The sequence below is a fragment of the Bacillus rossius genome, chromosome 3 (genome assembly GCF_032445375.1).
Source record: "Bacillus rossius redtenbacheri isolate Brsri chromosome 3, Brsri_v3, whole genome shotgun sequence".
NCBI classification, from domain to species: Eukaryota; Metazoa; Arthropoda; class Insecta; order Phasmatodea; family Bacillidae; genus Bacillus; species Bacillus rossius.
This window is the reverse complement of record NC_086332.1, coordinates 68046113-68069960: the sequence shown is the minus strand read 5'-3', so window position 1 is coordinate 68069960 and position 23848 is coordinate 68046113. Positions and strand designations below refer to the sequence as shown.

Genomic DNA, 23848 nt, shown 5'->3' with positions numbered 1-23848 from the left:
TTCGGCGGATATTGGATTCGGTCGCCCCATCCCTAGTTATAATTGAATCTCATCGCTTATGAAATGCATAAAAATGACTCTAAATACATTGTTTTTATTCAACGAAATTATCTTATAATACCGAAATTTTATGACGAAATCCTCTAGTTTATTCACCGAAATTGAGACATTTTATTTACCATTTTTCATTGCCCCTAATAATAATATATGCTTCTTAAACACCTCTTTTTATAATGAGGTTTTACTGTTGCAAAAATGTAATCCCGAAATTAAGAAAAAGCCACTCCTGAGAGAAAGTAACTCACAATTAGGAATGTTGATGCCGGCGGGAATGCCGCTGCCCGCAAAACACAGCACATCGAGCGAGGTGAAGTCCGGCTGCAGGAACTTGTCCTTCTCGAAGGAGCGGTCCCATGGGAGCAACTGCAGCAAGCTCTCTGCCTTGTCCACCAGCTTGGAGAACTTCTCCGACATGGGCTTGTTCACCATGGCCACAAAGCCCTGCCACTCTCCCCGCACGCCAGCCGGGTCCCGGTACGTCTCTATGAACCCTATGTACCTGCAACGCCATCACACCTGGGGTTTAGTGGTGGATATCTCCAAATACACTCCCTGCATCTCAGATGTGCCACATTTACAATGTGTAATCTGTGAAATTTCCTTCATGTGAAACCAAAACTATTTCTTCTTTCCTCTGATATTCTCGATTTTCAGCACTTTGAAGATACTATTTTGAACAGCACAATCTATAGCATCAAAATAATACAGTTTACTAGTTGCAAAAAGCCACATATATCATAAATAAAGCACAATGTAGGAGTCAGGCCAAGTAAGGCACGGTGCCATAAGCTCATTTTAATAAAATTAAAATCAACTATATTAATGTATCAGCATGTCTTAAGTATTATTTTAACATAAAAAAAAACTTGATTGTAAGAATATAACAAATATAAAATGTTTATTATTAAATGTCATATTTTCTGTAACCATTACTCTTTCCTGGCAAATTACATTTCAATATGGAATTTTGATGTTAATCATTTCTTTTATGGGCACTTTGTTTACAGCCATTACAATCCTAACAGTTAAAATATTAGTTTTGTCAATAAACAATATATCATCTTATGAACTGTAATCTGTATAAAGAAAGCTGTATTGCATATGATAACTTAGGCCTAGTGAGAGTGTAACCCATTTTTTAGTTAACTGTGGAGTCATTATTTATTCAAATACATGTATAACATATTTTACTCAACCACATCTGTGGTAACACATATAAATTTCATAGCTAAATAGTAAACTTCCAAACAGTACTCTTCATGTTTTTGTTTATTTTTACACTGATATAATTTATACCTAGGTAACTGAGATATCTGATGTTTAAACCATTTAACAATTAAAATACGTATTCTAAAACAACTGTATCCTCAGATACTGATAATAGGAAGGTTTTTTTCCTAGTAAATATTACTTGTACACTATTCAAGGGGGTGTCTGAAAATAATGTAAAATGTGGGAAAGTTTAATATGTATGTGGGAAATGTATGAAAATTTTTTTGCTCAAAGAATAGTGATATACGATCTTAACATACACCTACCATACTATGATATAAACATAATTATTAAGAGTGTCTGAAGCGTATGTAAATAGAATAGTTTACATTAATTCCTGTATTTACATTCTGTATAGAGTACAGGTAAGCATAAATAAAGTTTATATACATATGTACTTTCATACTTTAATTAGCAATTCATAGTAACTTCAGACATTTACAGGATAAGAATATACAGTACTTTATCACGAAACTGGGCTGCATATTCTTTAATAATTAATTAATAATTTCGCAATTTTTCACAATTAAGTTCAGAGTTGAAAAATGCATGGCTAACCTCTCAGCAAGTGAAACACAAGTAGTCAAGTACCTTTGTGATCGTTCTCGCACTTTGAAATGTTTAGTTTTTTATCAGTAGAAAATGATTTCCATCTTTTATAAGCTGCCATTTCGATAAAATATATATATATAAAAATTCAGTTAATTACTCACAGTAAAAGACAAAATTTTACACTTATTCACCTTTAAAATTGTTACCGATCATGTTATTTGACAAAGAATGTATAAGTTACTGATGGACAGTCTGAATTTTTATAAACTGTAGTGCTAGTGTCGCATGCTAACATTTTTTTCAAAGTCCGCTATTATTAGACCAGTGTTGGCAGCATGTCAATACCATTTTTAATGGAAGAGAGCATCACAAAATTCAGGAGCTACAAAGCTAGTGTTCCCAACAGCATTTTGGATCTGGTATTTCACATGAAAGTTTTATCTTGACATGTATGACGTACATGACAAACATGGGAATAACACATTAATGTAGGTATAGCTCAGGGGTCGGCGACCTTTTGAGTCGGAAGAGTCAAAAAATACAATTTACAAAATTTCAAAATTTTTAAAGAGCCACAAAAATTTTTCTTGCCAACAATACATAGGCTAGTATTGCATAAATTAAGTTTTTTAAAAATAATCTATTGATTTATAAGAAAAAATATACTTACATATATAAGTAGTGTTTTTCACAACAAATTAGATAATATATATGGTATTATTATATAATCACTTATTATTTAACTAAGAAGTTAAAAAATTAAATATTTAATTACAACACTAACTTGTACTTCAATAACAAACAATTGAGCAAACAAATTCAATTGGAGCGATGGCTTTGCATTGTTATTCAAGTAGAATATTTAAATTTTACTAAACAATGTAACTTGTACAAAAAAAACCATAGCATACATTTGAACAAACAAATTCAATGGGAGCGTTGGCTTTGCATGGTTTTAGAAAGTTTGGATAAATCTGGCTCATAACTTGTTGTTTTCAGTTTCAAGCACGACTATAAATTTTCATTTGTTAGTTGGCTTCTTACTTTACTTTTAGTTATATATTAATGCAAGAGAACGCTTGCTCGCAAGAATATGTCGATCCAAAGATAGTCAGCATTCCAAATGCCAACTTCTTCACCTTACTGTAGCAATCTGGAAGACTATTCCATGCGTCGAATATAAGTGCCTCAACTCGCGGCATTTCTTTTAAAGCTGTCCACTTTTGTTGCCTTACGTTCATACATTTCTGGACCTCCAACTCTTCCAACTTGCTTTTCATCTCTGTAAATTTTCCACTCTACAAATCTTTACTTTTTAAATCGATCAATTGCATTTATAGAGATCCAGTATCAACTCCAAATGGCTCAATGTGAATTTCGTTACTATTTGTGTTGAGAGGATTTACTATGAATGCTAGAGTGGTTTCGTTGGTTTTGAATTGCTGAAATCTGTCAGCAAAATCATCTTTAATTTTTTTATAACTGTGATGATGTAATTCGTGTCAACAGTTGCACTGGTTTTATCGCGATATTGCTTTAGAAATTGCAAATGAAGTAATTTACCGCTCTGAATAACTTCTGCAAAAATAATTAATTTTTCTTACCTTTACTTCGTTTTTTTATTATATATATACATATATATATATATATATATATATATATATATATATATATATATATACATATATATATATATATATATATATATATATATATATATATATATATATATATATATATATATATATATATATATATATATATATATATATGTGTGTGTGTGTGTGTGTGTGTACATACATACCTTTGAGTAGATAATTCGCTTGTTACTCTTCTACTTGAAACAACAAACTATACGTCACAGCCAAAGCACTGGTGAAGACGCCAAACTGTCTTGCGTCGAAAGCGAATTCAAACCTACATAGAAACATCCGACGACGGCGTCATTCGAGAGCTTCCGCCGCACTGACGGCAGTGACGACGCGTGTCACGGGGGAGGGGTGCGGGGAAAAGCGAGTACAAGTGGCTGAGAGATAGAAATGGTGCCTAATCCTCGTTCATCGATTTAGAACGATATTTAAATGTTTTTTTTTTATAAAATAAATAATATTTGCGTATGGAACTAAAGAGCCGCAGCTTCACATCCAAAGAGCCGCATGTGGCTCGCGAGCCGCAGGTTGCCGACCCCTGGTATAGCATAAACAAACACCGTAAATTACGGGAAGCATAGTACTGTACTCGCATAGTAATCAATGGGAATTTATTGCATTGCATCAAATAAGGTAAAAACAGGACCAAAATAAAATTGTGCAAATAACAAAAAACGTAAAAAGCGGAAATGTAAAATTGGAGTTCTACTGTAGTATTATAATTGTAATCTTATTAATTAACTAAAATTGTTAACGTATTAAATTATCACCAAATTATTTGTACCATTTCAAACTTTTTCATAGAAGACATTAATAAAATGACATCATAGATTCTCAACAAAATTTTATACTACAACTTGGTCTCTCACACCATGGTGATTTTTTTCATTTTTTTGGTCATTATTTTTAGGTGTTATTTCTAGAATTTTAACTCGATTGCTCCCTTGCATTTCTTGTTCTGCCAAAAATATTTTCAACAGATATTCACTAAGTCTTAGGGCGGGATTCATAGTCGAAGGCTTGTTTGGCGAATAAGTAATACTTTATAAAGTAGTGCTTATTCTTCAAGTAGTACTTATTCCAGCAATGAATTCATAAACCTATACTTGACGAAGTAATACTTGAACAAGCACTACTTATATTGGCCATGCTGTACTTGAAGTATCTCAAAAAGTAAAGGACGAATTTTGTGCCACCGTAATGCAAGCAAATATACTGCTGTAAAAACATAGTTTCCCTGTTTGAAAATAAAAATGCCCACGTTTCAAACCATATATCATGCAATTAAAATAATGAAATTAATACGTAAGATGATATTTATACTTTATTTGATAGTGAACTTGAATAACATAAATATGAACATGTATTAAAAACGAATTTACAACTACATAAATATGTTTTTAATGTTTGTGTTGTTAAATTATGTTGGCCATATTGTGTCTGTGATCTATATAGAGGTGTAAAAGTAACGAAAAAAAGCATACCCGTATGTATACGTTACTATAACAATTTATACTCATTATTATCGTATCGTTACGTTACTCCAGGCCTGCCGTTTTCACAGATTTTGTCCGTTTTCACGGATATTTTAAACTTAAAACGGACTAACGGATAAACGGCGACATTCACGGATATTTACGACGCTTCGCCGATATTTTCATATTTGAATTTCGCTCGTGTAAATATTTACATTCAACTACCTATTTGAAGTTGTCAAACCATACAAGCATCCAACAGTAAAGCAAACATTCACATTAGGTGTAGCGCCATGGAACTTCCAATCGTTTAACCACAAACCAAAAACATATACTCCCACATATCGTTTCATGAAGTACAATATCTATGGTTTCGGGGGAAATGTTTTTTGTTTGTCGAGTTAAACGCTAAGAAGTGTCATGGCGTCAGTACACATTGGTAATTTTTGCCATTACAATGTTTTAGGTGCGGCATTTGTTTACAAACTTCATACGTGATTTAAGTAGTAGTTTTGGTCTTAGCTGATTGTGATGGAGAAAAAGTGAAAGGCTTCGCCGGACAGGTCACTTTATAAACAGCGTTATCGTAAAGAATGGGAACAAGAATTGAAATGGTTTAGGCATGGCAAAACGGAATTTTCCGCCGTTTGTTCGACTTGCAACTCGGAACTGAACATGACAAAGGGCGGCTTGAAGACGTACGTTCATGCGAAAAACCAACGAGCTGCTGATCAGAGTTATTCTTTGACGAGTTTTGTAACCAAACCAAACAAAATCATTGATGCAGAACTGTTATGGGCGAACTTCGTTTGTGAAAACAATTTATCTGTGAAACTCAGTGATAACTTCACGAAACTTGTCCCGCAAATGTTTCCAGATAGTGAAATCGCAAGAAACTTTCATTGTTCTCGCAATAAAACTAGCCAGATAATTATTCAATCTTTGGGTACATCAGCTGCAGATTATGTTACCTATGCAATGAAAACACAATTTTTCACACTGATGACTGATGAATCAACTGACAGTCACTAGGCAGGTTGTAGTGTTAGCAAGGTTATTTCCATCTGAGATTGTTGAAACTCATCTGTACAAAGTAATGGCTTTGAGTGGTGCTGCAACTGGTCAAAATCTGCTGTGGAAAGGGTTTTCAGCAATCTCAAGATGGTTAAACTGTTCACAGATAATACATGGAATCACCAATGTTAAATGCGCTGTTGCATTGCACAATGAGAACATCTGCAGGTCTGGCTTTCAAGTCCAATAACGAGATGCGGAAAAGAGCACAGAACATGAAAAAGTAGCTAGTTAATGATGTGAAATACATTTGTTTTTTTAAACTTGTAAATAACTTCAGTTGTATGGATGTATTTATAGTTTGTAAATAAAAGCACCAAAGCCTATACTGAAGAGAAATTTTTTAATTACTTTTCATTTTATTGTGATATCAATTATTAGTTTTGTAATGTAAGTGGCAAATCTTAAACATTTTTTACATTCATTTGATTTTTTTTTTTAATTATGTTTTGGAATGCAATGTATATTTAAAATTACTGGGAAAAATAAATTATGTCAATTACAGCTATAAATTTTACAGGATTTTTAAATGCTATAAAGAGGGTTTAGGAACCTAATTTGGTGGCAGACCTGGCATTAAGTGTCACAGTATGAAATTAATGGGAAAACATGTTTTCCACTGCTTTGTAAACTTGCAAAGGCAAGCAATACTTATCCTTCCACACAGCAATGCAGGGGTGGAAAGGATATTTAGTAAGCTCAACCTTATCAAGACAGGGCACAGGTCATATCTTGAATTGCCAATGCTAAATGCTTCTAGGAAGAATATGGCAGAATTCACGTACATTATGATCGAGTAATTTTCATAAAAATTGCATATTTTTTTGTATTTTTAAATGTACAGGATTTTACAGGATATTTTGTATTGAAAACAAGGATATTACAGGATATTTCACATTTCAATCAAGGATATTGTTTTCAAAGTGGTGGCAGCCCTGCGTTACTCGTTACTTCTGATACCGCATATGCTATGTTATGTTGCAGCAACGAATCGAGTCGTATTGCGTACGCGTACTGTACGCCGCGTACAGTATAACGTCGCGTAAATAATAATAATAATAAATAGAATATAAACAATTAGCAATATTTGATAATTAACTGTTTTTGTTAACCAAGAAACAATAAAATCTCATTACAGCAGCTTTTTGGACGACGAATTTCCAAATTATACTTTACTTAATAAACAAATATCGTTCTTTGTAACGTAAATTCATCAAATATGCGCGCGATTGCGTAAAACATACGAAAAATGCGAGTAACGAGATGCAGCCATGATTAACGTTTCGTTACTCGGTACTAGATGGCGCTCCCATTACTCAGTACCGAATACATACGGTTTGCTACAGCTCTAGATCTATAAGCGGGTGAAGTTAACCACGTGGTAGCGAAACAACATGCTAGCTGCAGAAGAGGTTATGTACGTAGCCTGTATTGTTTACAAAACTAAGCGGCAACTATTTGTTTCGTTTCTTTTCCCCAAATTGAATTTGTTTACACTCTCAATTTTAATTTAATATATGGAAAAATTAACGGGAATTAATACCTTACATAACCTATTCCTTACATCAAACAAATCCATCCCAGTACTTGAGTCACCTAGATAGCCGACTTCATGAAGTATTACTTATATCAATGAATAAGCATGGCTTATTTGATTATGAATACTTGCGAAACAAGGCAAACTTATTTCATGACTGTGAATTTGTATTGAGCAGTACTTATTTGACGCAGTGCTTCGTGAAGTATTACTTGAAGTAGTCCTAATAAGCAGTGCTCTTTTTGTTCGCTATGAATTTAATGCCATACTTAAGCATGCATATAAGCAGTACTTTTTTCAAGTATTGTTTATATCACCACTATGAATTCCGCCCTTAGAGCAGGCCTGCCACCAAATTAGGTTCCTAAATCCTCTTTACAGCATTTAAAAATCCTGTAAAATTTATAGCCGTAATTGTCTAATTGACATAATTTATTTGTCGCTGTAATTTTAAATATACATTGCATTCCAAAACATAAATTTAAAAAATCAAATGAATGTAAAAAATTGTTAAGATTTGCCACTTACACTAAAAAAACTAATACAGTTGGTATCACAATAAAATGAAAAGTAATTAAAAAAGTTTCTCTTCAGTATAGGCTTTGGTGCTTTTCTTATTTACAAACTATAAATACATCCATACAACTGAAGTTATTTACAAGTTTAAAAAAAACAAATGTATTTCACATCATTAACTAGCTACTTTTTCATGTTCTGTGCTCTTTTCCGCATCCCATCAGTGGGCTTGAAAGCCAGACCTGCAGATGTTCTCATTCTGCAATGCAACAGCGCATTTAACATTGGTGATTCCATTGACAATCTGTGAACAGTTTTAGCCATCTTGAGATTGCTGAAAACCTTTCCACAGCAGCAATGCTGTGGGGAAGTACTATTAACATGGCTTTTGCAAGTTTTGAGAGTACAGGATAAACCACTACATCATTTTGCCTGTGCTGAGAGACAATGTGCCAGTAGGAATCTATTTCCTGTTTTGGCAAGGCTGGTACAGGTTCCCATAATGAATAAGATATAAACTCATCATTCAGTGTATCCATGTCATCTGGCCCGATCACATTCGGAAACCTGTTGGCAAGCTTCTCTACTTTGTGCCAGTCTCCTGATGGCTTGTTGCAGGGATCAAAAATCAAAAATCGTAATATTTTTTAACACATCCTCAAGAGGCAGGAGGCGACACAGCTCTTTAGTTCTTGTCTGATAAAATTTTCTGACATTCCCAAAAAAAGTCTTTTTTTCTGTTCGGTGGCTAAAATACAGGTTTCCAAGAAATCTCTGGTTTTGTGACCAATAAAAATTCCTTCATCTGGCTGTTGGTTTTCACGCTTATCGTCTACTTTAGTGATACCACATTCCTGAATTATTGGAAATTTCACGTAGCTTGCAACAAATTGCCTGAGCAGCACACACATTTCAGGATAGAGTTTATGGATGTATGGTCTTTCTTGCTGAAACAAAGTGTTGAGTTAGGAAAATCTTGGCAGTACAGCTTGAAGGAAGAAAAAGTATAGTTAATCCAATTCTGAGTGTAAAGTACTGACAATGCGATAAACAGAATCTGATTTGCTTTCTTTCCCACCCAAATTATCAAAATACTCTATCAGTGCAGGCCACTGCTCTAACAAGCGCTCCACACACTGTAGGAGAGCCAGCCATCTTGTGAAAGAAGGTCAAAGAATGTTGTGGGTCTCCATTTCCAACATTTCCTGAATATCCTTGAATTCATCTTTCCGCTTTCCTGAGGTTTTGAAGTGCACATAGACATCTTTAGATAACTGTTCACACACGTCTGGCAGCTCACTGCAGGCATGAGATGCTGCTAGGTGAGCCACGTGGCATGTGCAATGTAAGAACCATACATTGCATTGTTGTTTCACCCTGGATAGCATTGAAATGAATTCTCCAACCATTACCTTTGCTCCATCAGCTGACATACTTAAACAATTTTTCCAGGGAATAACATCCTCTTCAAATGAGGAGTTCACCAATGCAAAGAGAATTTCTCCAGTTGCAGCACCACTCAAAGCCATTACTTTGTACACATGAGTTTCAACAATCTCTGATGGAAAGAACCTTACTAACACTACAAACTGCCTAGTGACTGTAACATCAGTTGATTCATCAATCATCAGTTAGAAAAATTGTGTTTTCATTGCATAGGTAACATAATCTGCAGCTGATTTACCCAAAGATTGAATAATTATCTGGCTAGTTTTAGTGCGAGAACAATGAAAGTTTCTTGCGATTTCGTTAACTGGAAACATTTGCGGGACAAGTTTCGTGAAATTATCACTGAGTTTCACAGATAAATTGTTTTCACAAACGAAGTTCGCCCATAACAGTTCCGAATTAATTATTTTGTTTGGTTTGGTTACAAAACTCGTCAAAGAACAACTCTGATCAGCAGCTTGTTGGTTTTTCGCATGAACTTGCGTATTTTTGTGCCGCCGAAGATCCTTCAAGCCGCCCTTCGTCATGTTCAGTTCCGAGTTGCAAGTCGAACAAACGGCGGAAAATTCCGTTTTGCCACGCCTCAACCATTTCAATTCTTGCTCCCATTCTTTACGATAACGCTGTTTATAAAGTGACCTGTCCAGCGAAGCCTTTCGTTTTTTCTCCATCACAATCAGCTAAGACCAAAACTACTACTTAAATCACGTAAGAAGTTTGTAAACAAATGCCGCACCTAAAACATTGTAATGGCAAAAAATTCCAATGTTTACTGACATCATGACACTTCTTAGCGTTTAACTCAAAAAACAAAAAACATTTCCCCCGAAACCATAGATATTAAACTTCATGAAACTATATGTGGGAGTATATGTTTTTGGTTTGTGGTTAAACGATTGGAAGTTCCATGGCGCTACACCTAATCTGAGTGTTTGCTTTACTGTTGGATGCTTATACGGTTTGACAACTTCAAATAGGTAGTTGAATGTAAATATTTACACGAACGAAATTCAAATATGAAACTATCGGCGAAGCGTCGTAAATATCCGTGAATGTCGCCGTTTATCCGTTAGTCCGTTTTAAGCTTAAAATATCCGTGAAAACGGATAAAATCCGTAAAAACGGCAGGCCTGTCTTAGTATAATATCATGGAATGGGTGTAAAATGGTGTGTAACTGATGATCATTACAAAGACTGGTGCATCTTTTTACATCCATATTGCAATCAGTGAATAGCGGCTGAAAATATTTGTGGTAGAACAAGAAATGCAAGGGAAGTATTGGGTTAAAATATTATAAATAAGAAATAACCCTTACATAAAAGTAATGGTAAAAAAAAAATCATGTGTGAGACCAAGCCTTAAGACACCAAATGGTTTTAATTTTGGTCATTTAATGATAAAAAAAATATTTACCAAAAGTTCCTGAAAAGGGATTCCTTTCAAAAGTCAGTTGTAATACCATGAAGGTTATGTTGTAGATGACACTGTTCTATGATAAAAGTTACAGAATGAAAATGTATTGTCCTATAATTTGTTATTTTTTCACTTAATAAGACTCAGTCATGATATGTAAATAACACACTCAACATACTTTTTATTAATATTTTATGTTACAAAAATTGTATATTTCTGAAATTATTGATGGTTTTTGTTTGAAATGATACATAATTGGTATTGAGTATCAAAAGTCTTGTATAAAAACCATCTCTGTTTAAAAATATAATTTTTAAACCTTCTAAAACTTGCTTTCCCTAAGTCAACGTGTTAATAAATGTTCAGTGATTTTATTACAAAACACAAATGTGACACAATTCCCAGAACAAGAAAACCAATCCACAATGACTGAAGACTAATTGCAACATATTAAGGCTCAGTTTCACATGCTGAGTTCATTATTTCAGTTTCTTGTCATTAATTAAGGGATTTTCTGTAAATTTATTTTGATAGCTCTCTTGCATTTGTTGAATCGCAAACGTTCTAACCATATATTTTACATTATTTTGAGCTGTAAAACATCATGCAAGTCATCATAACTTTTAACACTAGTGTGACTTTTTCCTCACTATTATATAATTTTCCTAAATATCTGAAAAGAAATTAAAGACTAAACAAAATAAGCAAGTCGGTATTGTAATATTTTAATTAATAAGAATAGCTCTAAAATAATAGTAATGATAAACAAATAACAAACATCATGAGACCTGAGCCTTAATCAGTAGGCAGAGCAAATTAATCAGAGCATGCAGGAATTACGTCTCAATGGCGGGCTTCTTGTTCTTGATCCACTGGCGCGAGCCATCCTTGTGAGCATCCAGTGAACCTGTTTTGAAGCTCTTGGCATAGTATTCAAGCATCGCCTTTTCAAACTCATTGTCCGCATACTCCTGTGAATACATACACCAATAAACCAATGTTTGCAATTTAAATCATAAATAATTTTATTTTTATTTACAAACATCTTTTATCAAATGAGTTACAGCAGATATTCTATACCCTACAGTGTCTATATAGTCGCGACAATTAAATGACGTGATATGACACGATAAAAGTGGCTATTTATAAGAGGTATTTGGTAGAAGAAAACTTATGGTGGTAATAATAACAAAAATAAATCATTCCAGTCTAACCATTGGAAAAGTTATAGACAAAAAGTCCAATGTAGTCCAGCGGCATACATGGTTCTAGAGAAGGTGAAACACATTCAAACGAGATACTTTAAAGGGCCTGGGCACAAATAAGGTGTGCAGAGCCTTAGAAGAAAACACGTGATTTAAAAATTGCTCAAGATAGCCAAGTGGTGCCCGTTTACTAAAAGCATTTAAGAATGCGCTACGGGAAGGTGAGTTGTTCTAGCTCGGTATTTTGGTTTTAACCTGTATTTTTTAGAAGAGTAAAAAAAAGCCTAAAACATGTGTTTTCAGAATAATTTATAGACATGGTACAGATTCTTGAAAGCAATCACGGGCCTTGATTACACCTTTACCTTATTTCTACACATTATTCTCTGCTGCGTAGGCAACCAACCCACCTTTGCCTTCTTGAGGTGCTGCACGACAGTATCCAGGATAGGCGAGTAGTCTCCCCGCGACACCACAAACTTGCTGCCCTTGAACTCTCGCTCCTCCTCCGAACGATCAGCTGCCTCCGCAGATGCCAGACGAATCTGGAATCATATTGTGCATGCTTTGTACACCTCAGCAACATTTATACAACCATCACCGAGTCTCATTTCAGTGTCTAACGCAGCATACAGCCAAAAAAGATCTCGATCAGTAGGAATAGGCTCATACCAGTGTGTGCAGGTGCCCAAGATACAGATACTATGCTACAAATACTCTATATACACACTTACACATTTCCTTTTTAAAACCTAGCAGAATACGAAGTACAGTTAACCAAATATAAATAAAAAAATTAATTTACATTTTCACAGCTGTGTTTCCATTGAATGATTTTAGCACACATTAAGAATACAAAACAGTAAATGCACAACAAATTCTAGTCATTGTTTTCCTGCAATAACAAAACACGTTTAAAATCTACCACATCAACACAAAGTTTGCTGGCCTTCTGAAAATACGGACACAGATACCGTCAATATTGAGCAGATACTGTGCTATCATGGTATCAGTATCATCTTCAGCATACAGTTACAGTACCCCTTTCTGCAATTTAAATGGCAGTTCTAAACACGTGACCAATGCCCACTAATTATTGAGGTTGTTTAGCCTTTTTATGGAAGGGGCTTAATTTGTTTTTCTTCATTTAGAAGTCTGGGGACTAAGGTGGCTGCAGCTATGTGTCACCTAAATGTTGCAGTTGTCAGTTGCCTCAATTCGCTATGACACGTCTTGATTAAGTTTTACAGGTGGTGTGCACAAGAGCATTTGACAGGGTCAGCCAGTACACTGTGATACGGAAATAGCCAGTGTCATGGTATGGTAGGTATTGGCAGTGTATATAATTTCATATTATAGTGTTCAATAACACAACATTACTCATTCTTGTGACTAAATCACTAACAAATTTGATTATTTTATAGATTTTAACTCACATATTCATGTCTGCAAATTTATTTCATTATTGACTCTGGTCAAGGAAAAAAGTATAGCTGGGCTGATAAAGATTTCCTATTGATTAATTTTCCGATAGTGTCATATTACCAACTGTCACAATCAGAATCATGCTCATAGATATTTCATGCCTATCAGCTAACACATCATGCATGCACGCAATACTATGGAAATTCATTTGTGTGTGTCAATTTCTGTGTGTCAGCAGTATTTTTCCAATGCCGTCATTCGCGCAGCTAGCACGATGAATGCTGTATGACATAGTATGCAGTAGATTTCCAAACTGCTTCTCATATTGTCCCCCCCCCCCCCAAACACCATGGGCCAACAGCTGATACAACATAACAGCGGAGTTCAGTGTGTTTTACACACACTGCTGAGACATTATAACTAAACAAATTAACCATGCAGTAGAACCATAATTTTACATTACTGCTTTTAACATTTTCCCGTTATTTGCACCACTTTTTTCGGTCCTATTTTAATCTCATTTGATGCAATGCGTTGATTACAACGCACCTACAATCTGCTTCCCATAATTTACGCCATTTGTTTATGCTAAACCTACATAAATTCGTTATTCCCGTCTCTGTCATGTACATCGTACAAATGAGGATAACACTTTCGTATGAAATACCAAATCCAAAATGCTGTTTGGGTACACTAGCACTGTAGCTAGGGGTGAGCCGATGCCGATTGCCGATTATTAAGATCGGCCGATTTTGGTCATTTTTGTCATTTGCATGATCGGCTTCATGCATGCCGATCCTTTTTGCCGATTACCGCTTTCTGAAGACAAAAAAAAATCTCTACTTAACACAAAAGCGCCGACATATATTTTGCTTCAGAACTATTGCTTGACGTTTTTAAGTAACATTTGCGTTACTTACGTGTTTTAATCTTTTCTGCAGAAAAAAATTAAGTAAAGTTATTCTTAAAAAATAAACATATTCATGAAAAGTACGTTTGTTAAAAAAGAGTAAACAAAAGCACACCAAACCATTTATTAAGTCATGCATAGGGGCCTGTTCTTTTCGCGATCGCGATTAAACGACGATAAACGCGAAATCACCGTAAAATACAGTTTTTACGCGAGATCGCCATAACACAGGGTTTAAACACAAAATTTAGTATTAAAACACGAAATCACAGTGTTTTTACTCGTCACTGGTAAACAAACACCGCAACATGGCCGCCACTAGAGGTGGGTCGAAAAGTATCAACCTAATACTTTGTCACTGATACGCGCCTGTATCAGAAACGGCAAACGAGTACACTTGAAAAGTATAAAGTACTTTAGTATCAGTTCAGAATTCGCCTGGAACAACACCACGGCCAATGTGCGCAGAACCCGATCGCAGATGACGGTCACTTGGGCGGAGCTTGTGAAAGGGGAGGGAGCAGGAACGACGAATAAGGGATAAAGAAGGGAAATAATGTAGGGGAGGAAGCGCAGGGGAAGGCGTTGAAGGAGAGGCGCAAAGCGAAATTGTTACGAGTCGTTTGGTTATTGTCCCACATCAAAATACGCTCAGTGCGCAGTGCGTGCACAGTCTCGTTCAATAATAAAACTAATGAAATTTTAATATTAAAAAGTACATTAATACAAGATATAATATTTATATTAGTGCACCTAACAGCTATGAAAATGCAAATAAATTCTCAGTTGACACTAATAACAGATGTAATCAACATTTGGACTTTTTTTTTTCGAAAACGATTAGTAACTAGTGTTTTCATACATTAAAATAATACGATTTTATCAAAACTTAAAAATAAAAAAAAACAGATACGTACATTAGTGAGCATACTATATCAATGTTTACGTTTCAAATGTTTCTTCAGATTAGTCGATGATTTATAACTCAGTTTTTGTTTACACAAATTACAATTAGCAAACTCATTATTTTCCGTAAAAAAATTCCACAGAAATGAAGTCTTTTTCTTGCACTTATCCATTCCTTATTTCACTATAAAGATACTAACTACAAAGCATGACAGCCCGCAACAATGTACATGGTAATACACGGCCAGGACGAACTGCAGTGAATGTTGAACTGATTGATACTGGCTGTATCAGGCGGGCATGAGAGTAACAGAGGTAGAGAATTACCGGGCGTGATAAATAATGTATCAGAGACACCGATACCTTTTTACGCTGGTGATGATGGCACGGAGGATGTGTACTCTGTAACGAGAATGCTGATACCTTGTCGCTTCCTGACACTGCTACTGCTCTGATACAAAAGTATCAGAGACTTGTAACTAGGTACATTACTGTATCAGTATCAGGTTGGAACAGATACCGAAAATTGCTGTAACAACCCACCTCTAGCCGCCACTGAACATTAGTCATAAATGCACTAAAGCAAACAAAAGCTTACACACGCTCACGTTATAATGTTAAACTCAAAAATATACTGTAAAAATATGTAAAACTACGGCGTTTATTTTCCTTTCCGGCATAATGTTTGGATAGATAAGACAAACAGGCGAAGTTTTAAAGCCTACGGACACCGCTCGGGGCACTGACGTCAGCTTGGAACAGCGACACCCGATAAATACAAAAGCAAGCAGATGATTGGGCGAACGGTGGCGGTGTTTGGAACAGCCTTACGTGAGTGGCCATACCACGTCAGCCGGGGGCGCTGGCATATAGTTCGAACTGCGTCTTAATATCAAGCAGAAAGCATTTTAAATCGCGCCAAAAAGCGGAAAAATGTAAATAAACATTCATTTTCAAATTGTGTGACGATGATTAGTTGGTCAACAGTGTGTTATAGATTTTGTTAAAGGGATTAATAGACAAACATTCATTTTCGAATTGTGTGACGATGATGATTAGTTGGTCAACAGTGTGTTATAGATTTTGTTAAAGGGATTAATAGATTTCCAGATTAGTTTATGGGAAAAACAACTAATAATCAGTGTCTAAATCAAAAGTTTGTCATATAAATATATGTAACCTATTTGTTTAGGGTATTCAGTGATGAGTAGTTTCAAGTAAAATTATTTAACTTTAGTAATTTGGAGCATATTTTTCAACCAACTTAAAAAAGCACTAATCGGTCAAAAAAATCGGCATGATCGGTACCACATTTCTGGCATCGGCATGATCGGCAAATGTGGTGATTGGCTCACCCCTAACTGTAGCTGCTGAATTTTTTTATGCGCTCTTCCATTTCAAACGGTATTGACATGCTACTAACACTGGTCTAAAAATGGAAAAACTTTGAGGAAATGTTAGAATGCGATGCTAGCGCTATAGTTTATAGAAATTCTGAAGGCCCATCAGTAACTTATACATACCGTATTACCTAGTTTAGATTTATGGTATTCATCTTTGTCAATGCCCATTAAAAATAATGTGGTCGGTAACAATGTTAAATGTCAATAAGTGTAAAATTTTATCTTTTACTCTGAGTAAAAACTGAATTTTTATCTGTACGTATTTTATTGAGATAGCAGCTTGTAAAAGATGCAAACATTTTCAATTAATGAAATACTAACATTTTTAAGTGTGTGGAAACGCTGAGAGGTTAGCCGTGCCTATTTCAACTCTGAACACAATATTGTGAAAAATCACGAAATCACTGAAGGAAATGCAGCCGTGTTGTGATAAAATACTGTATATTTATTAACATTCTTATCTGTAAATGTCTTCTGATGTTACTATAAATTGCTAATTAAGAGTATGAAAGTGCATATGTACATAAACTTATGTATGCTTACCTATACACTATACTCCATACAAAATGTAAATATAGAAATTTAATGTAAATTATTCTATTTAGATAAGCTTCAGACACTTTTAATCAGAATTATGTGTATATAAGAGTACGGTATGTTCAGGTAAAATATCACAGTTATCAAAGTAAAAAATAACTTATCAATCATACATTTCCTACATTTAACACTTTTCTGCATTTGACAACAGACACACCCTCTTGAATATTGTAAAAAAAAATGTTCTAGTGTACTTACTTGTGAATTTATATTTATTAAAAACCACAATGGCTAGTTATTTAAGCACATATTTACTTAACTACACATTTGTAAACTTAATTAAAAATTAAAATTTACCACTATTCTATGACTCATCACATCATCAGTCATCACCTTTAAAAAATGACTATAAGCTGCTGTTATACTGTTCATAGAAAATTTTTCAATTCCATTTTTCTAATGCTAGAGTTTTATTCTGCTGTGAGTAATTTTATATGAAAAGTTTATTTCTTAAATATCTTAGATTTATGTGAAATATTCACTGTTGAGTTTGTTTGTGTCAATAGTAACAAACCATAAAATGCAGTGTACAGTTAATTTAAAACTTTTAAATTTTATTTCTATGTTTTTTGTGTTAATTTTACTTCTCTAATCACTATTAACAACTTGGTCAAACATTGGTTTGCATGGCTAAAGTAATTTGCAAAAAAAAAAAAAGTATAAAGACTTTATGGTGTTTAACCAAATTTTGAAAGAATGGTTGATATTTGTTATTGCTTATTGGCCAGATCAGAAGCAAGAGATTGACTGGTGTAGGCATGATTCGAAAATTCCCTGATTGACCAAGATCTAAAAAAAATTCTTCTTTCTCGACTGGCACAAAGAGAATAGAGCCACTAGATTAGAAAACTTCTGTTATTCCCTAAAAATAACAAAATGTAAAATATGTTTTTACAGCCATAAAAGTAAAACAAAGGAACAGTGTTTTCAAGACTAGCTTAGGGCAGAACATTTTCACAATAAATCACTTTCTCTACATTTAATAAATGAAATGCTTAATTGTACATAGTGCTGCGCAGATAAAGTTACTCATTACCCCTACAAATGCACTGACCTCATACTTGGGGACACCATTATCAGTGGTCTTAAACAGCCGAGTGTTGTAGCCCTCCAGCCCCCTCGACTTGAGGAACTCATTCACGAGGACGGCATCATCTTTGGAACAGTTCTTGGAAAGGTAGGCGGTGACACCCTGAAACAAGAGCAGCTGGTTATACATGGTTCATACCCTCTTGTGCAATTAAAATTAAGGACTTTTTAACGACCCTTTTACTTCATCACGTTCAACACTATCATGAAAAACAGATAACGCAAAAATATTAATAAGTAATAATAATTTTCTTGGTTAGTTCAATTCTTTAAGGTTGTCTATAGTTATCTCTGGAACATTTAATTTGATGAGACATTTACCTACTTTACAAGTTAAAAGAAAGACAGTAAAATACATGTTTTCAGTTTAAAGGTGAGATACAAAATACAAAAAATGAATTCAAAATGTTTTTATTTTTATACTTAAAAAGTATAACCACATGGCCCAAAATTAGCCAACTGTACTGCGCACGCACAAAGCGTTGTTTTCTACCAAGTCAGAAATGAAAGAACATTAAAAGTCCAGCATTTATCCATTAGTACTTATATGCTATCAGTTCTTACTTCTTAGTAAAGAGTTTTTTTTTAGGATTCTTAATCAAATTTAATGACTTTTAAGGGCCCTTATTCAATTAAAGGAATCAAGGACTTTGTAAGGATATTAAGGAAGCATATGAACCCTGCTATATGACGTACAGTGAGAGGTCTAAAACCGGCATGTTCAGACCACGGCCATGAAAGAAATAGTGATTTTGCAAGATCATCAAAGTCAATATAGTTTTGATACAAATATAAACAAAAATGTATATACAGTACAATGGTATTTAAAACAAGTCCTTTCACTGCATAACACATTTTCACCATATTCTTAACATGACTAACAAATGTATTTGTATAAATAAAAACATGTAACTAAGTATTTATTAGTGTATTTACAAATGTAAGTAAATTAAATACATATCATTAAATTGTACTCAAAGAACATTAACTGGAACATATAAAACTGACTGAGGCACAGGTTATGCTAAAACACATTTTTTACCTAGCCATCCTTCACAACACTGCATTTCACCCCATCCATTAACTTAAAATAACATACGTAATTACTTTTCATTCTATTATTGGTAAACTTTAAAAACTAAGTCAGTACAAAGATACAAACTGAATTGCAATGAGATCTAGTTAATTCATAAATAACACAACAAAAAAAATGTCACAGGAAAATGATTAACATAGAAAATAAACACTGAAGGGGTGACAATAAACAATAGCTGCATTCTCTACAACTATTTAGTAAAGGATAACTGTACGATGGGTAGAAAACAAGATTTTATGGATTTATTTCCAGGCGAATTTAGTTTTTAAAACATAAGATTTCAGTGATATTTGATTTATATTTTATGAAATCTGTTTACTAAAAAAAGATAGAATATTACTGAGCAAATGTGACACAAATGTTCCATTAAATTAACATCTCCAATACAGTGTCATTTTGACTGATACATTATGCACTTTTACAATATAATAATTTGTAATAACAATGTCTAACTATTCAAAACAAACAAAAAAAATTTGTTAAGCATTTTTGTGTTTGAAAAATGTACTAGCATCATAATGTCAAAATGAGTTGCAAGTTGCAAAGTAAACTTGTTCAAATTTTTTTTGCACAGACTAAATAAATAAATTTTGTTCACACTAAATAAATTACTTTAATTTAATATTTAAAAGATTACATACTTATCATTAGAGTTAAGTTTTGATTTAAAAGCTGATTAGTTTCATCATTTTATTGCATTTTGGTGCTTTGTGGTGTATTAACTTGCATTTCGGTGTTGTATGGTGTATTGCCATGCTTTCCGGGGTTATTTAGTTTTTGTCGTAACTCACCATAAAATCTTGTCCCTAACAATGGAGACGTGGATAGCCCCTCACCTTGTCCGGGAAGGAGAGCTGCTTCTCGCGCTCAGACAATGAGTAAATTGGCCCTCGACACTCTTCCCACTGTGCCTGCAGGTCTTTATTCCAGGCCTTGCTGGCTTTCAATAGCGCCTCCAGTTTCTCCTTGGACACGTTCGGGATGAACTTGGTGTCGCCGAAGCCCCTGTAGTTTCCGTTGTTGGAGTAGAACACAGCTGCGTACACCAAGAATGCCTGCAAGGAAAGATGATGGTTGAATTGAAACTCCAAAGCACGTAACGCGTAAATATGCTAAAATCATAGGCGTCAAGTCGCTTTAAACCATGTCAGAAGTGTGCGCCATGAAACCTTATCTTTAATCAACAACAAAGTGCATTGATAATTAAATCAAATTAAAAAGAAAAAATTTGAATTTATTTTAGTATAAAAATATTTACATACAATTATGATGACACTAGGTCTGTACTTGCTACGTAATTCTTGTATTTTTATTTCACATAACACTCATTTAAAAATTTAAGTTCTAAATACAATCATTCTCAAGTTTAGAAAAATGTCTGCAGAAAAAAGTTATGCAATCACAGTTTCTCTCCCCCTCTAACCAAGGCATTAGGCTACCTATTCCACAGTCATTTTCCCTAGCAAATGCTTCGTCCCTTTCTTTCTTCCTTTCCACTTCGTCTTAATGAGGCTTTAATCATTCCATGTCCATTCACCAGCCCCACACACACACTGAAACTTTTTTGTTGATCACGAGAAAATTAAATTTTATTTTTTCAAATTTTACAGCAGGTATATTAAACCAATAATTTTTTCACTTTAAATAAACAAATTCAACACAGTAATTAAAAATGTCAAATTTTAAACATATTTTGCTCCTCCACATCCCCAAACTGTTTGACTCTCTGGCTGTATCCGAATACGTACATAGGGATGCGTCCTTAGCACACACATCCCTACGTACCTTAGCAAATGCAGCCACAATGTAGAGGACGCATTTCTAATGGATGGATAGTATCCGAATACTTTTACTGCTAGCACCACCTGTTGACTGTCATTCGTACTAATGTTCACGCAGCCATTTTGTGTAGGGATATCAACGCATATTCAGCAAAACGTAAATAATAAATACCTACCAATTAAAAAATAATGTAACGTGTATGTTATACATGCTAGTGATCCAAATAAAATACATTTTATAAATTGTAAACTTTAAAAATACTTATGAGTAGGGACCCCAGAAAATGGTAAATAAAACTGGCTCATTTTGGTGTAAAAAAATGACAAAAGCGGCGCAAAAAATCGGGGTAAAAATAGGCAAGCGGTACAAAAATCGGTGTTAAAATAAGTAATCGGTAGAGACCCCAAAAAATTGTGAAAAAAATTATGCCATTGGCGGTGTAAAAAAACCTCATAGTGGATAGGCACTAGAAAGTAGCAGACTCAGCCTTACATCGGCCCACTTTGTCTGTCATTTCATCACACAAGAATACAATCTGTTTGATTTCTACAGTGTGCCTTACTGCTTCCTTTTTTGCCTGGCCAATTTTTGGGACATAAGTTTCTCTAAGAGTGTTGGCTGATGGCAAATCCCCTGCACCTAAAATGTATACATAACTTACAATATACTTATAAATATGTAGAATTATAAGGTTATTGCTGAAAATATTAATGGGCTAATTTACTCAAAACAATTCTAAGCCAAACCTAACCTAACCTTATCAAGATTACTGCTGGATTACAGAGTCAAACCATCAATCAATCAGTCAAAAATATCTTGTGGTGTGCTCACCATTTCACAATGCAATCCATCCTATTTATGTGTTTGTTAATATGAGGTACTTTCATATTTATTAGAAGTAAAGGTAAGTTAATTGTTAGTATTGTAGGCCTACATATGCTTATGAACTCTTATTAGAGGGGGAAAACATTTCTAAATAAATAAGCCTAACCTTCAACATGGGTATTAAACCATTCCCTCATAGCTGGATGATCAGCTTTTTCCAAAGGAATGTTAACTTACAGCATCATATTAACAAAATCAGAAACAAATTCTTGTTTTCTGCACTTTCAAGCTTGTTTGCTTTATTCACGCTGTCGCCTATCGAGATTTGATTAGACATGGTAGAATTTGCTTGACAAAATAATTTTTTTTTTGGTTTTGTTTTGTGTGTGTCATTTGCCACATGCTTTTTGCACGTGTCTTTGTGTGTCCAATCAACCCGCACGTCCGCTGATCAAAAATATAAAATCCATCCGATTTCATTTCTTTCGCGATCAAACATTGTCAAAGTTTTCGGCATCTTAGCCATAAATTCAATTGTATCACAAAACTTACAAAATGTGGACGGTATTTGTAAACACTCATAGATATGTGCACGCAAAAATGACTGCCATCTTAGCTCCATGTGATTAAATTAGATTAGAAAAATCGACACCAGTGCGCCTTGCGGCAGAAGCGACCATTATTCAAAACACGAAAACTGTGGAGTCAATTTTGTTATGTTGGTAGTGCGCACATATCGATTGTTGACATTTGTTAAATTTTGTTTTCATTTGCGATGGCAATATTTACTACTTGTAAACAGAGTAATAAAAATACGTGGATTTCAGTAACTAGTCAAAACAAAGATAATATCACGGCACTAGTCTTTTAGTCTATGTTTATTTCACGCCTATGTTTATGATGGCGTAAATAAATAGAACTTGCGACATGAGGACATTATTTTGTGCGCAAAAGCGAGTATTTCGCGACTATGTCGAAATCAAAGGAAAGTCGCAAAATTCGTTTAAAGTATCAAATTTTCGCGTTATTTCGTGAATTGCGCGCTTCACCATTTTTCGGGGTCTTTACTTATGAGTTTTGAAATATTCTTTAAGTTTAAATTCGTATTTTGATTATATTTATTAACGTCTTCATTTGTCTTTGTTTAAGTTATCACTTTCGCTTATAATGTTTTAAACAAATCTTATGCTGAAAATCGGAAGTAATATTATACACAAACAAAATAAAACCCGATTCCGAAGCTAATGGATGTAGGGACGCGTTAGTGGATGCGAGTGTCGCATCCCTAGAAATCTCGAATTAGTGGATGCGTGAAGGGATGCATCGGCATCCCTTGTGATAATTCGGATTCAACAAGATGGCCGCGTCCACTACAATGCACTTTTAGTGGATCCCTTAGCTAAGGGATCTATTAGGCCAGTATTTGGATGCAGCCTCTGACTCTATGTTCACAAGTGATTACAAAGCTACTGACTCACTGTGAAGTCATCTTCGGTAACTCCTTTACTTAGGGAGGCCTCCCGCAGCTCTGCTATTGGCTGGCTCAACAATGTCTTCGTCAAGACACTGAATATGATTGGCGACTCGGGTGAGGTCTGGAACACATCCATAA

General features: G+C 34.5%; 1 protein-coding gene across 5 annotated transcripts in view; it reads right to left on the bottom strand.

Annotated features, from left to right (window-relative positions):
• LOC134530842 (dipeptidyl peptidase 3) overlaps positions 1-23848 on the bottom strand; it is a 79000-nt gene that overhangs the window by 42012 nt on the left and 13140 nt on the right. For all 5 annotated transcript variants that reach the window (XM_063366095.1, XM_063366092.1, XM_063366094.1 and 2 more), the window contains 6 exons: positions 23715-23831; positions 20466-20684; positions 18499-18636; positions 12614-12748; positions 11839-11969; positions 306-559 (listed from right to left, as the gene is read on the bottom strand). In XM_063366095.1, coding sequence (XP_063222165.1) covers positions 306-559; positions 11839-11969; positions 12614-12748; positions 18499-18636; positions 20466-20684; positions 23715-23831 — 994 coding nt within the window. The remainder of the gene's footprint in view (positions 1-305; positions 560-11838; positions 11970-12613; positions 12749-18498; positions 18637-20465; positions 20685-23714; positions 23832-23848) is intronic.